Source organism: Octopus sinensis, linkage group LG3 (genome assembly GCF_006345805.1).
Source record: "Octopus sinensis linkage group LG3, ASM634580v1, whole genome shotgun sequence".
NCBI lineage: Eukaryota > Metazoa > Mollusca > Cephalopoda > Octopoda > Octopodidae > Octopus > Octopus sinensis.
The window spans coordinates 131532713-131547042 of NC_042999.1; the positions used below are offsets into that span (position 1 = coordinate 131532713).

Sequence of the window (14330 nt, forward strand, 5' to 3'; positions counted from 1 at the left end):
GGAATCCTTTGAAAGGAAATGTCTAAACTAATAGTTTCTTAATTACTTGTCAGGATTTATACTTAAATATCATTAACGACATATTTCTAATCAAACATTGTACCACAGAAGATCCATGTGAGAACAAAGAGAAACATAATTAGAAAAATAAACACATCTAACTATGGGACACACTTTAAGTAGTTGACTCCAACTTCAGTGATGAAAGCATGTCTGCTGTCTATGGAAAAAAATATGTAGTGCAAACAAAACATGTATTTAAACTCTTTGAAGCAATTCTCAACATCTGCAAAATAGAATAGCACATGTTGTAGGAAAGGTGAGAGAGAACTGAAAAAGAAAGGCATTTGAAATAGTTGATATATGATAGTGAAAGTATTTTTGCGTTGCAAAACATGACTTAGATTTGAAGTAGTCAGTTCAACAAATGGTAATCAAGTTTTCTGAACAAGAAGGAAAAAGAAACAATCTCTACAGCTATTTTACTGCTAGTAGAAAAACCAGAAAATGTTACTGTCAGAATGTACAACTTTGAAGCTAACATTTTCACATTTAATGCCCATAGCCTAAGTTGACATGTGAAATAATTCAAGAAAATAATCTAATTATAGGCACAGGTGTAGCTGTGTGATACGAAACTTGCTTCTCAGCCACATGGCTTGAGGTTCACTCCCACCGTGTAGTGCCTTGGGCAAGTGTCTTATATTATAGTCTCAGGCTAATGTCAAGAATGTGTAAAGCCTTGTGAGTGGGGCTTGATAGGTAGAAACTGAAAGAAGCCCATCGTGTGTGTGTGTGCTTGTCCTCCACCACCATCACTTGATAACCAGTGCTGGTGTGTTTACGTGCCCGCAACCTAGCAGTTCAGCAAATGAGACCTATAGAATAAGTACTGGGCTTTAAAAATAAAAACACTGGGTTCAATAAATTCAACTAAAAATTCTTCAAAGTGATGCCCCAGCATGGCCACAGTCTAATGACTGAAACAAAAGATATAAGATAAATTAAATGTACCCATTAGACTCATGTGACATCCACTAGGCACACATTTCATCTAGACATTATGCTTTTGAAATGAAGAATTCTCAAGTAAACCTCACCATTACTTTTTAAAAGGTTAATCATTAAAAATCTATATTTTCAGTTTTGAACATTAAGATTACAACTATAATGTATATCCAACTTTAATTCTTTGTAATTATCCATACTAATTATGAATACTTATGTCATTACAATTATTCATACAGCACTTGGTTACTAAGCATGAATGATGACAGAGTGAATGACCACTAATGACTGCTGTGGAGAGAAAAAATAGTATCACAAAGAAAATATAAAATCAAGCAGCACACAAGTGAAGCAAATGAAAGGGAACTGCTAGATGTTCAGTTGCTGCTCCAACTAACAAAATAATTCATTAGGAAAGTTAACAAGAAATAGTCAGAAATATTTGGATAACTTTTAGCTAAACTGGTAGATTATGTAATGATGCTCAGTGCAGTAGTTTTGACTTTTTATCTCATTAATTTGCCCTGCATGATAAAAAGATAAAGAAGAAATGTAGGACAATAGAGTTATTAAAAGCTAGGTGTATGAGAAGTTGTTGTCAAGCCTATCATTAATGGTTAGGGAAATCTTTGAATTGTCCAACTGGAAATGTTACTAACAACATGTTTCTATGTAATAAAAATGAAATAACTTAGATGGGTGTTTACATCTGATAATGTGTAATGAAATGAAAAATTATTATTAGCAATTGTAAAGAAACTCATCAAGAAAACGGTACAGACAGAGAAAATATGATAAATGTTATGCTAAAATTAAATTGCAACTTACTATACTGCAATTTGATAAAATCACCTAATCTGAGCAGGCAGTGAATTACTAAGACTATGATATATTTTGGGGGTGAATAATGACAGTAATTAGTATGGTACAATGGAACACTCAGCTAGTACAGTGAAAAATAATGAAATTGCTTTCTTGTTTAGCTAGTTGCCTAAAATAGAGGCAATAAGAAAAAAACTTCACTCAGGTAAATCTTGTTTACAGATGAGACTATAACAAAGTTTCTAAATACACAAGCCAATAGTACTTAACTTACTAAGCTCTTGGCAACCAATATAAGGATTAACAATGAGTAATTAAGTTAATACAATTAAATCAAATAGGAAGCATATATGATCACGTGTACTGTTAAGATCTTATATTCACATGTGACGTTTAATAGAGGAAAATAATTCAGAATGTTTTATTCAGACCTATATATTAAAAAACAAAAAAGTATCTTTTAAATTAAACTTATCTTTCCTATTTCATTTGTACTTTATAGTAAGAAGAGTTATTATTTCAAAATATGAAATATATAAATGATAATTATTTTTTAATAAAGTTGTCTGAGAAAGGATAATACTCGTAGTTTGTGGGGAGTTATGGATAAATAAGCCTTTACACTAATTTCATTGCAATAATTTCAAGTGAATATGAAAGTCATTTATTTCTAAGCTGCAAAGATGGTATCTTTCTGAATAATCACAAAGAAGTATATATCTAGATACATGTTCATTCAGTCTTTATCTTAAACAATGAGGGATAAAAACCCTGAGAGAAAACTATTTTTTTATTTTATCTTATTCTAGTGAGGAGAGACAATGCCCATGCTCTTTGTTAAATTGATGAAGTTGATGTTGAACTTCTAAAAGTTGACACTTGTAGAGAAAGAGGTGGGACTGAGTTCTGGATGGTTGCAGTTCCAAGGATGAAGATTTTGGAAAAAGTCCAACCCATGCCAATATCAAAAACGGATGTTAAATGATGATGATGATATCGACAACGACAACAATGATGATGATGATGTTTAGTGCTGGGTTATAGTAGGAATGGCAACATGATGGAAGAAATACATAGCTTGCTAATTCAAAGGAGCAGGAACTATTGTAGTAGTGATAGATAAGTCAGAGGATAGACAAGGCACTATCCCACATATGTGAATAGTAGTCTAGTAGGAATTGAACTTCTGTCTGGTATGAGTTCAGCAGCTGTTCAAAACTGCAGTAGTTTTTGGCACAGAAGACAAGGCCTAGTCAATAACATGCAATTTTGGGTACATTAAATATTATCATCATCATCATCACACACATACACACACACACAATTGTCATGAAAGATCATGAGGTACTAGGTGGCACAGTGTCTGTAGTTTGTTCTTTGGTATGTGTAACTATATTTTAAAGACATTGTTAAGGGAAACTGGAAGCATGTGGTTCAGTGTTTGTAACATGTTGTTAAATGAATCTTTGCCAAACAAACAACATTCCTTTTGATAAAGTCTAGATAGATTCTATGAGTAGCAGCAACACATCCTGAATGAAGAACTGTCTGGCCCTGAAGAAGAGGGCTAATGCTTGTGATGAAGTCTATGTTTTATAGATATATATATATATATGAGTGAAGGTGAAACCCAGAATTTGCACCAGTTTTTAACAGCTTTAGTTGTATGTGTGTTATTCAAAATGAAACAAAGCGACATACATCACTATTCCCATGATTGTGATTTTGTATCATTGAAAGGAACTGAGGTGCTATGTCCCCAGTGTAGGATGTTCTCAAATACTTTGTTCATTGAGGCAATATTTGTTGGTATGAGATGTTTAGACTGTGCATGGATGACACCTGTATACAGAAAGCTAAGGAAGAGTGAAGCGGCCTGATCTGCTTAGGAGTACATTAGACTTTGCAGGCAGAATGTGGACCAAAGAAAGTTGCATGAGCACATGCTGCAATGGTGTAATCAACAGAAAACTTCCAATGCAAAGAGAGAAGGAAGAAACATAATTAGAAAATTATGCTCAGTTTCCATGCCAAAGTCAAAGGATTTTCTGATGACATGTGCAAGAACAATGCTTTAATGGAATTTCTCAATATCAAAGGAACATTGGTGAGTGACAGGAGAGCAAGTTTCCTATAAAACTCACTCCATAGAAGCCATACTAAAGATCACTGAGGTGGGAAAGAAAATAATGTTGGAGGTGTTACTTCTATTTCCAACGCTGAGATGTTAGAAGTGGGGATGATTAGAATGTACTTGGCAAGGTTGTCTTTCTTGTGGATGAAAAACACTAGATTTTGCTTATGAAGATCATGATAGATCCTAGTAGAGAGAGAAAAACTGAAGTGCTTGCTGAGAACAGGAACTAGCTTAAAAGCGCATTATTTGTGGGTGACAGAAAGGACACTTGAGACTGATGGTCTTGTTAAGTTGGAGACATTAGATTTTTATGAAGGTGGCAACTGCATATAAACAGTGATGAGACAAATGACATTGAGAATTAAAGAGTTTAGGAGTTTTGGTAGGTGCCTGTAGTAATGAATTAAGAAATGAACTAAACAACAGAAGTGGTGCAGCTTACAAATCCTAGTGATGGATAGAAGGATTCTGTAAAGTTGATAGACCAAAAAGCTCTGTTACAACTTGAGCAGAGATAAAACTTGCAGACTGTATAGAGCACAAAGGCAACTTTTGCCTTTCCAGTTGGAGTCTGACAAGTGTTGTGGTGGTGGGTGACTTCCTCCAGGTGTTGTAGGCTGTGTTCTTTACCTGTACTGTAACTGCTGAATGAGACCCAACTTCAGGCCCAAAATTGTTTCAGAGGGAAACTATGTGTTTATGCTAAACAGCTACATTGAGTGCTTTAATTAGATTTGAAGTTCCACTCTATGTTTTGCATTAAAGATTAATGCAGAAGATGGGAAGAAATAAAATTCTTTTATAAACTAAAAACTATAACTGGATTCAAACTTTTACATTAAACAACAATTATTTCCACCTCAAAAAGGAAAAAAAGAAACTATCAGTTGAAATCAATAGAAGAAAATACTGTCACATGAACAAGACCAAATGAGTTCTATATTGAATACTTTGTCTGATCAGTATTATCAGTTTGTTTATTTGATGTACTTATCTTTCAGCTTGTTTATTACATATTATATTTGATTAAAGAAAAGAAATATAAACTTAAGTGTATGAAATCTGATAAGATTGATCAATCAAACTATTCTATTAACCAATGATATGCTCAGTCCAATGTACTTTCATTTTACAGTAGTACTTGAACTATATATAGCCTCATGTATGTGCGTTTCTAACATAAAATGAAAATGTCTTCTAAGCACTAAGAAATTTTTAAGGGCTAGTTGTATTTTAGGTTCTTGGCAAACAAACAAACATGGTAAATCTCCTATGGTTAGCATGTTGGTCTACTGCAAATAACCTTCTAAGATTACTTATTCTTTACAACTAAGCAAATTCAAGCAGTATAGAAAAAAAAAAGTGTTCTGCTCTGAAATACACACACACACCCGTCTCATCATCATTTAACATCTAAGTTACATGTTGGCATGAATTGAATAGTTCCAATGAGCCAGAGGACTGTGTTGGGCTCCAATATCTGTTTTCACATGGTTTGTACAGCTGGATGTCCTTCTTAATGCCAACCACTTTACAGAGTGTACTGGGTGATTTTTTTCATGGCACTGATGCTAGTGAAGTCATCAAGGAACTCTCAAAACAAGTCTCTTTGAATCAGTGATGGAATAAATAGCAGGTGAAGGAGCTTTATACCAGATGTTGGTAGGCTAATGTATGATGGGACAGGGACAGGTGTATTGCTGTAGAGGAGTTACATGGCTACCACACATTATATAAGTAAGGATGGCAGTAGCTGGAAAAGGAGATAAATGTGGTGATAAGGTATCAATGCATACTCTAAAAGTACAGGTGAATAAAAGAGAGAATAAGTACCTCAGGAAGGCTGCAGTTCAATGACCAAAACCAGTAAAAGATTATATAATTTTACATTCATTTTTCATTCCGGTATGGGTGGGATAACTTGTTGCAATTGGAGTCAGTACGTATTCAAGGGTACAGCACACTAAGATGGGCAAGGACCTAATCTCACATTTCATTTTTGGCTAGGTTTCTACAGCTTGATGCCCTTCCTCATACCACCCATTTTACAGAGTATGCTGGGTACTTCTTTCAAAGCATCAGTAGTAGAGAGGTATCATGTCCCTGACAAGAATAGAGGGTCCTCACAACAACACATCTTTGCTTGCTTATCAGCTTCTGTACAGAGTGAAAAGCATGAATGATAGTGAAGAGAGAAAGTGCAATAAAGGGTGGAATGATAGAAGTAATACATCTCACATAGATGTCTACATATCATATAAGAAGGATAAAATAATAACTCTTTAACTAGTTCCAGCTCGAAAGCTGCAGCCATGCTGGGATACCACTGTTAAAGGCAAAGTTGACCCTAGCAGCATTCAAAGTCAGAATGTAAAGTCAAAAAAAATTCCACTAAGCATTTTGCCCAACACTATAACAATTCTGCGAGCTCACCATGTTTTATCAAGAGTTAGTGTGAAAGACTACTCAGATTATATTATTCCTGCTTGAAATTTCAATTTTGGTAGCACAACCGATTCAGTCAATTCCAGTACCTTCTCATACCTGGTAGATTACTCAATGCATGTAAACTGAATTCAAAATAGTAAAATCCCAAACAAGAGAAATATACTGTGCCAAAACCAAATTGTTTTCATATGATGGCATTTATAGAGAGCAATGGATAGAGCTTGTGGACAGTTTTGTTGAACTAGCTAACCAAAGAGTTAACTATAAACTCCTCATGCATAAATTCTCTTCTTTTAAATAATAAAATACATAGCAAAGTAGCTAATTAGAAAATCTCTATAATAGATGAAAGCTTTCATCTCTTATAGAAATGTTCTATCTAGTTACTTTGCTTGTTGTAAGATCAGTGACAGATTGTCATTTATTTTTCTATATACGGCAAGCTGGAGTGAACTACTGCTATCTCTAGCAGACAGGTGTCCAGCACTGAGGATGAACAAAAATAGCTCAAAACCAGACGGTCTGCTGGTCCTGACAAGGTGGTAAGGATTTGCTTCCCTGCTTGCAATATATATCAGGTACAGATTGCATCGATAACCAGCTGGAGGAGGCATCCTATTGGGATTAAAAATGGTAGTAACATTGTTTCATATGTTGAAATGGCGACAAACATTACTTCTCAAAATACATAGTGTTTACAAAGTCCTATGGGTTGCAGTTTGGCCGTGACTATTTTAGTATATGGATTCAAAAGCTTCTTTTTTAACTGGTTGAAACAGAAAAAGATTCCCTAAGGTACCCTGATTTAACAGGTCAGAATCAGTGTTAATCACAGTTCTATTGGGGCTCTGGCTCTGGATAGAGCTAGTGATATACACGTCAGAGAATACTTTAAAAATTTTTTTTAAATAACAATAAATCCAGCTAGGGGCTGGACTAAACATTGCCATTGGCCGGATGTGGCTCATTAGCAATATATTTGACACCCTTTCGATGCACATCTGATAGACAACCAGCCATACAACTGAAGAGTCACCTATAGCTTGATAAGCAAAATAAATGGGAGATATCATTACAGCTGTATTTGTTGTTTAGCCTAAGGTCAGGTCAACCTTGATCAAACAAACCTGTGTGATTTGAGGTAGATTTTGATGCTATTTTTAACAGAGGGTCCTTTGTTGACTTGTTTCAATGTAATTGAATATGCAGCAGTCAACTATTAAGTAAATCAATAAGAAGTTTCTATTAAAAGGGTTATTGAAATTTTTGCCAATTTATAAAATTCTCTTTCTTAGTAAACTGAACCCAATACAGTGATATATTAAGCACACAAGAATCAAAGACATGAAATATTTTGGCCTATTTCCATTTTTTTTTTATCTTAGCACTTCTGTAGTGTTCTTCAGACCTGAGTGACATTGAACACAAAATAAGATTGACCACTACCAACAACAACAACCACTAGAAGAGAATATGACCAAACTTTACAATACAGAACTATAAGATAGCAATGGATGGCGTGAATGTCACAAACAAATGTCAGTCAGGCAATTTGTGGAAATCATTAAAGTAGTAGTGGTAGTGGTAGTAGTAGTATAGTGGTGCTGGTAGTGGCAGTTGAAAGAAAACTGAAAATGAAACAAGTATATATATTTTTTTTTTAGATGGAGAAAAAAGACTGGAAACGAGAGGAATTATTAAATAAATATGACTGCAGCAGGTCAACATAAGAGAACAAGATGAAAATGGTGTACACAAATATTAACTGCCCTTTACAAAACAAACGGGGATAAAACACCCACCATAAGTAAATCAATTCTAAACAACAAACAAGATGGTAAGTCTTACAGACCAATACAACCGAACCTGCATTTTAATTAATACAAAAATAAAGAACCAGATAAAACGTCCGGTTCTTCACTTCCTATTTCTGGTATAATAAAATTGTTATCCTAACAAACTAGGGTAAGTTTTTGAGTACTGAAATCTAAATGCTTCCCTTCTCCCATCTGAAAGCAGAAGTGGCAGGGGGAGGGAAATTGGGGTTTTTCTCTTTGACATTCTTCTGAATATATTTCGTACCGGTAATATTCCATTTCAATATTGCATCCATGTTATTTATGTTCGTGTGTTTCTACGCAACAAGAATGAAATCTACAGAATATGGTATTCAACGAAAAACGATGTTTGTCTACTTACTTAACTCATGTTAAACTTAAAAGAAACATTGTTTATTCTAAACTTTATTATTTCTTCCTAGCAGCATAAATTACTCTTTGTCTATATTAAAATGTGGGCAATTTTTTTTTGTTTGTTTGTTTTTTGTTGTTTTTTTTTACAAAAATTGGGTTTTTGTTACAAACACGTAAAGTTCTCGATCTTGGATGAATTAAATTCTCTTTTAAAAGTTGGCTATCCTTCCTTTTGAAAATAACAATAAATGTGGTTTACAGGATTAACATTCACAAAGCAATATTCGTTTCAAATATTGCAAGGAGATATTCAGAAGTAATCAGAGCTAGGATTGACTAAAATAACGGTATAGTGAGATCATCTAAGTGAAATTGGAGCAGTTTCAGTTTGAAGTTCAACAGTTGAATGATGACGAATTGAAATAATTAGGTGTTGATGGGAAATGTGGTCAGACAGTTTACAGCTTTTAAAGAAAAAACCCAAACATTTGTTATGAGTGCCAGCAGAAAAAAAATATTCTTTTGCAAATAATTTTCATTTTCGAGTGACTATTTTATTATAGCAATAAAAAGGAGTGGCTTGTGTGGTTAACTTATACTTCCTAGAAGTACAAAATTCAGGTGTATATCAGCACAACATAACGAGAAGTTAGTAAAGTTGAAAAGGAAAAAAGTAATGAGAAATAATAGAAATGTTGTCGATTGCTTTAGAACAGGGATGTGTGCAACAACACGCTGTGTGTAAATCCAAAGTGAATTGCCTTCAAACATGGCAATGCTGGCTTGCGGTAGGAGGTTTAGTCAGCTGTACACTAGTAAGTACAACTTTCACTAAACATTTACATTATATTGACATGAGAGAGGGAGAGTGAAGGGAAGAAAGAGGGTTGGTGGCTGCAATTAAATCTGTGAAACTTGTGAAAGAGGCTGGGTTTCTTTTTCTTTTTTTTTTTGGAGTGGTGGTGGGTGTTATAGTGAATGGCTTCAGACGTGAGTTAAACTATCAAACTTCTAAGAACATTTCATTATTTTCAATGGAGGCACAATTCTGTCTACTTCACAAATAGAGAATTTTTAAATTTATTTATTTATTTTATTTTAAGAAAAACTGTTGTGAAGAAGGGCGATGTGTTGTCCTTAAACTCTCCCAAATAGAAATTAATAAAAAGATCTAGGACGTTTCATGAAGTTACCCTCTGTCTATTGCACACATATTTATATATACACACGCATACACCCACACACACATATATGCATACACAACTCACACATAAACACACACACTATATATGTACATATGTGTATATATATGTGTGTGTGTGTGTGTATATATATACACACACACATCCATAGAGTGCATTTGTGCGTGTGCGTAGTTAGGTTGTAAATGCTAGGCCAAATATTAATGTGTGTCATTAGTAAAAGTAGGCGTTGCAAATAAGGGAAGAGATGCACGAGACGATGGTTCGATATGTCTCAAGGACCACATTAGAGACACGAAAATATTTAATCGCCTACAAGAGAATTTCATTATAGATGTGAAGCTCTGTGAAATATGTACGAAAATGAGCAGGAAAATATTACTTTCATACTGACATACACATTCTTCAGTTTCATTTCTATCCCATTATATATACATACATCTATATATATATATATATATATATATAGAGAGAGAGAGAGAGAGAGAGAGAGAGAGAGAGTGAGAGAGAGAGAGAGAGAGAGAGAGAGATAGATAGATAGATAGATAGATAGATAGATAGATAGATAGACATAGATAGATAGATAGACATATATAGATAGATAGATAGACATATATAGATAGATAGATAGAAAGATATAGACAGACAGACAGATAGATAGATACACATATATAGATAGACAGATATATAGATAGATAGATACACATATATAGATAGACAGATATATAGATAGATAGATTACGCACATACAATCAAGTATATGCTCTATCTCTATTTCTTTCTTCGGTGTATATGAAAATTATTTTCGGGAATTTTACAGACATTGAGTTGGAACGTCAAACAGTTTTTCTTTCTTTTCTTTGTGTGTGTGATTAGATATATGCTGATATTTCAACATTTAGAATGAACAAGAAATAAGAAGCGTAGCACTTATTACGGCGTATAGGAAGTATTATACGACTTTCTAGAGTATCAAATGGTAACAGCTGTCTCAATTCGTCACTTTCGTGAAAGTGATCAAGTAAATAATCGGCTCTATGTAATAGGAGAGAAGTTGGGCGAAAGCATGTTGCAAAGAGTGAAACTGTTTCGGATATTAAAGAGGAACAGTTAACTCATTCTATGTTTAAATTATTAAATTATAATGAAAGATATTGACACAAAGGGGCGGAAATGTCAAAAAAAATAATAATAATAAAATAATAATAAAGACAGACAGATAGATAGATAGATAGATAGATAGATAGATAGATAGATAGAGATAGACAGATAGATAGATAGATAGATAGATAGATAGATAGATAGATAGATAGATAGACAGATAGACAACTAGCTCGACAGACAAGGATGGATCGATGGGTGGATAGAGAGACAGATAAATAGATGGATAGAGAGAGAGATGAGGAACTGGCCAGAGAGACTGATAATTGATATACTGATCGTTGACTAGACAGTTCGATAGAAAGACAGAAATAGTCAAGATACATATATATATATATATATATACATATACTGTTGGATAGATCGAAATCTTACCGTCCGAGGTTCTGATCTGCTATCTGTTTGACACGTAAAAGATTTTTCCTTAGGTTTTCCTTTTTCCACATTTTCTGCATCTGTCTGTTGGGATGTCGGCTGATTTAGAGAAACATAATATTGTATGAGTAGAGAGAGCAGGAAGAGGAAGGTCAAGGTGCAGCAGTAAAGACTTAATAACTACGGACTGCTGGTGTTCTGCCTCTTCCTACCATGTTTGTCAAAAAATGATCACCGACACCGATTATTGATGATATCAGTTATGATTATACTGATATGATATCTATGGGATATCTCATTGGACGGTCGGATATAGCATCATGTGATATATTAATGTTGTCAGGAACGATGTAGCAACGGTGGTGAGTAAGCTACTTAGATATGTCTGGTGTTAGAGTTATTATCACACAGTGTTCTAAAACTGTTACTGCGGACGACTACTACAACTACTAATATTAGTCGAGCGGCAGAGATCTCACTTCCTTTCTCACTTTCAGAGAAATCTATGGAAGACCAAAAGTGAAAATAAAATACACTATTTATACATACTACGATCGATTCAAACCGCTGTACCCTCCTTCGAACAGTACGTTTCTGTTATGAAATTTTATAACAGCAAAAATGTCAAAATCCTGAACTACTCGCTTTCGGAGTTAAGTTTAACATTTGTTTGTATTATGTGGTGCGCGCGCGCGCGTGTGAGTGAGAGAACGCGAGTGTGTGTGTGTGACTGTGCGCGTGTGCAGGGCTTTCTGAAATGGAATTTACCGGGTGGCACAAGTTTCTTTTGGGTTCCCTCCCCTCCTGTGCGTGAGTGTTTGTCTTGAGTATATAAGAGAATAAATTGCGTATGAACGTGTGTATATGCGTATGGGTCTTAGTCAAAAACAAAGAATACTCAGCTATTAATATAGTGAAGGTGTAGAGTACATAATATAGTTTAATGCTAAGAATTGATGACCATTACAATAAATTGTAACCTCTGATCATTAGTAACCTGTGTGTGTGTGTGTTTTAATTAGATAGGTCTGCAGGAAGGGGATGTGCCCACAATCTTTGCAAAGCCTCTAAAACTAATGACATTCTTGCCATTAATATCCCATTTAAATTGCTGAAAGTTGACAACTGCAGGAAACATATGTGCAGGTTGGAAATTCTAGAGGGAAAACAATGTGAGGAAGAAGGATTTGACATACTGGTTAATACTAGAGGGTTGCACTCTATTTAAGCAATGAAAGAAAGAGGAATGAGTGAGCTGAGAGTACTTGAGTCACAGTAACACAAGGCCAGCCATCTCTCAGGAGCAAATACTATTGTAGAACTGATTATAAAGGCAGAAAAAGGAGACAGCATGAGACCAAAACACATCAGTGAACGACTTCATGCCATTTCTTCATTTCCCTGAAGAGAAGATTACATTGTTTTACACCATTTTATTTCTTTGGAATAATATCAGTGATATCTCCGAAACATGTGTCAGAAGTAAAAGAATTTGAACTACATCTGCGTTAAACTCCATTTATTGATTTATATATACATACATACATACATATATATATATACATACATCATCATCATCATCATCGTTTAACGTCCGTTTTCCGTGCTAGCACGGGTTGGACGGTTTCGACCGGGGTCTGGGGAGCTCGGGACTGCCCCAGGCTCCAGTCTAGTCTGGCAGTGTTTCTACAGCTGGATGCCCTTCCTAACGCCAACCACTCCGCGAGTGTAGTGGGTGTTTTTTACGTGCCACCTGCATATATATCATCATTATCATCATCATCATCATTTAACGTCCGCTTTCCATGCTAGCATGGGTTGGACGATTTGACTGAGATCTGGCGAACCAGACTCCAATCTGATCTGGCAGCATTTCTACAGCTGGATGCCCTTCCTAACGCCAATCACACCGAGAGTGTAGTGGGTGCTTTTACGTGCCACCGGCACGAGGGCCAGTTTGGTGATACTGGCAACGGCCACACCCAAATGGTGCTTTTTACATGCCACCTTCACAGGAGCTAGTCCAGCGGCACTGGCGACTATAAGATGTTGGTCAAGAAGTGTTTAGCAATCATTGGGTATTTCAATTCTGAACCATTACATCCAATAATTGGATCTGCAATGGTGGGCAAATCACTTTTCATCTTTTACCCTTACTTCCAGCTAAGCTGCTCTCTTTAACTCTATAACTTAACAAGAGGCTTTTTCTGCAGTTTCTCACACCTTTCATACAACTGTTTTTCTCTTTCTCTTGCCCCTTATTCCAATGGCTCTAAGCATTCTTCATACAGTTTAGTCAGGGAAGCCTCTACAGTCAAGCTCAATTGATAATAGCCATAGCTGTCATCTCTTCACACAGCAATCCTGCAAAAGGTTCTGATACTTGGCATTCTTCCATTCAAATGTTTGACAACACTCTTCTTTGTAAGTGATTGTTAAGCTTGATCAGGATTACCTTTGACTGCTCAGACTACAAAACAATACAACTGGTCAACGGCACATTAGCTTGCTCTCTACATCAAATCAACGCTGTCTGAACAAGTGCACAGTATACCATGTGTCAGGTGTCAAAGTGGCAAAATGAGTTTTGTGTGTGAATAGTTATTTGTATATGTACTTTGTAAAAGTTTGTTAAGTCTGGGTTTGTATTTTTGTGTGAAAGTATTCCCTGCGTTTATCCATGCTCCATCTGTGGTATTCCCTTAACATAGGTAGAGTGGGAAGACCTAGAATTTGAGGAACTTTTATTTTGCACATATATCTATGTATCCACTCAGTGGAATCTGTCTAGTACTGGGATCTCATATTTGTTGCCGGTGAATGGTCAGTCTATTTCTTAGCGTAAGATTTGTTTGACCTATGTAATCTTCATTACACCTTTGATATTTGATAGTGTATATTAAATTCCTTGAAGAACATGTATGCATGTGTGTATATATATATATATATCTTCTCTCTATATATAAATGGCAGTTTGTCTGTGCG

General features: G+C 35.2%; 1 protein-coding gene across 5 annotated transcripts in view; it reads right to left on the reverse strand.

Annotated features, from left to right (window-relative positions):
• Positions 1 to 11950, reverse strand: part of LOC115209239 (rho GTPase-activating protein 44) — a 211557-nt gene extending 199607 nt beyond the window's left edge. Inside the window, exon 1 of one of the 5 annotated variants that reach the window (XM_029777520.2) lies at positions 11346 to 11950. In XM_029777520.2, the coding sequence (XP_029633380.1) occupies positions 11346 to 11425 (80 nt within the window). In that variant the 5' untranslated portion in view covers positions 11426 to 11950. The remainder of the gene's footprint in view (positions 1 to 11345) is intronic. The other 4 variants (XM_029777521.2, XM_029777519.2, XM_029777522.2 and 1 more) reach the window with 4 other exon arrangements.
• Positions 11951 to 14330: the final 2380 nt, after the last annotated feature.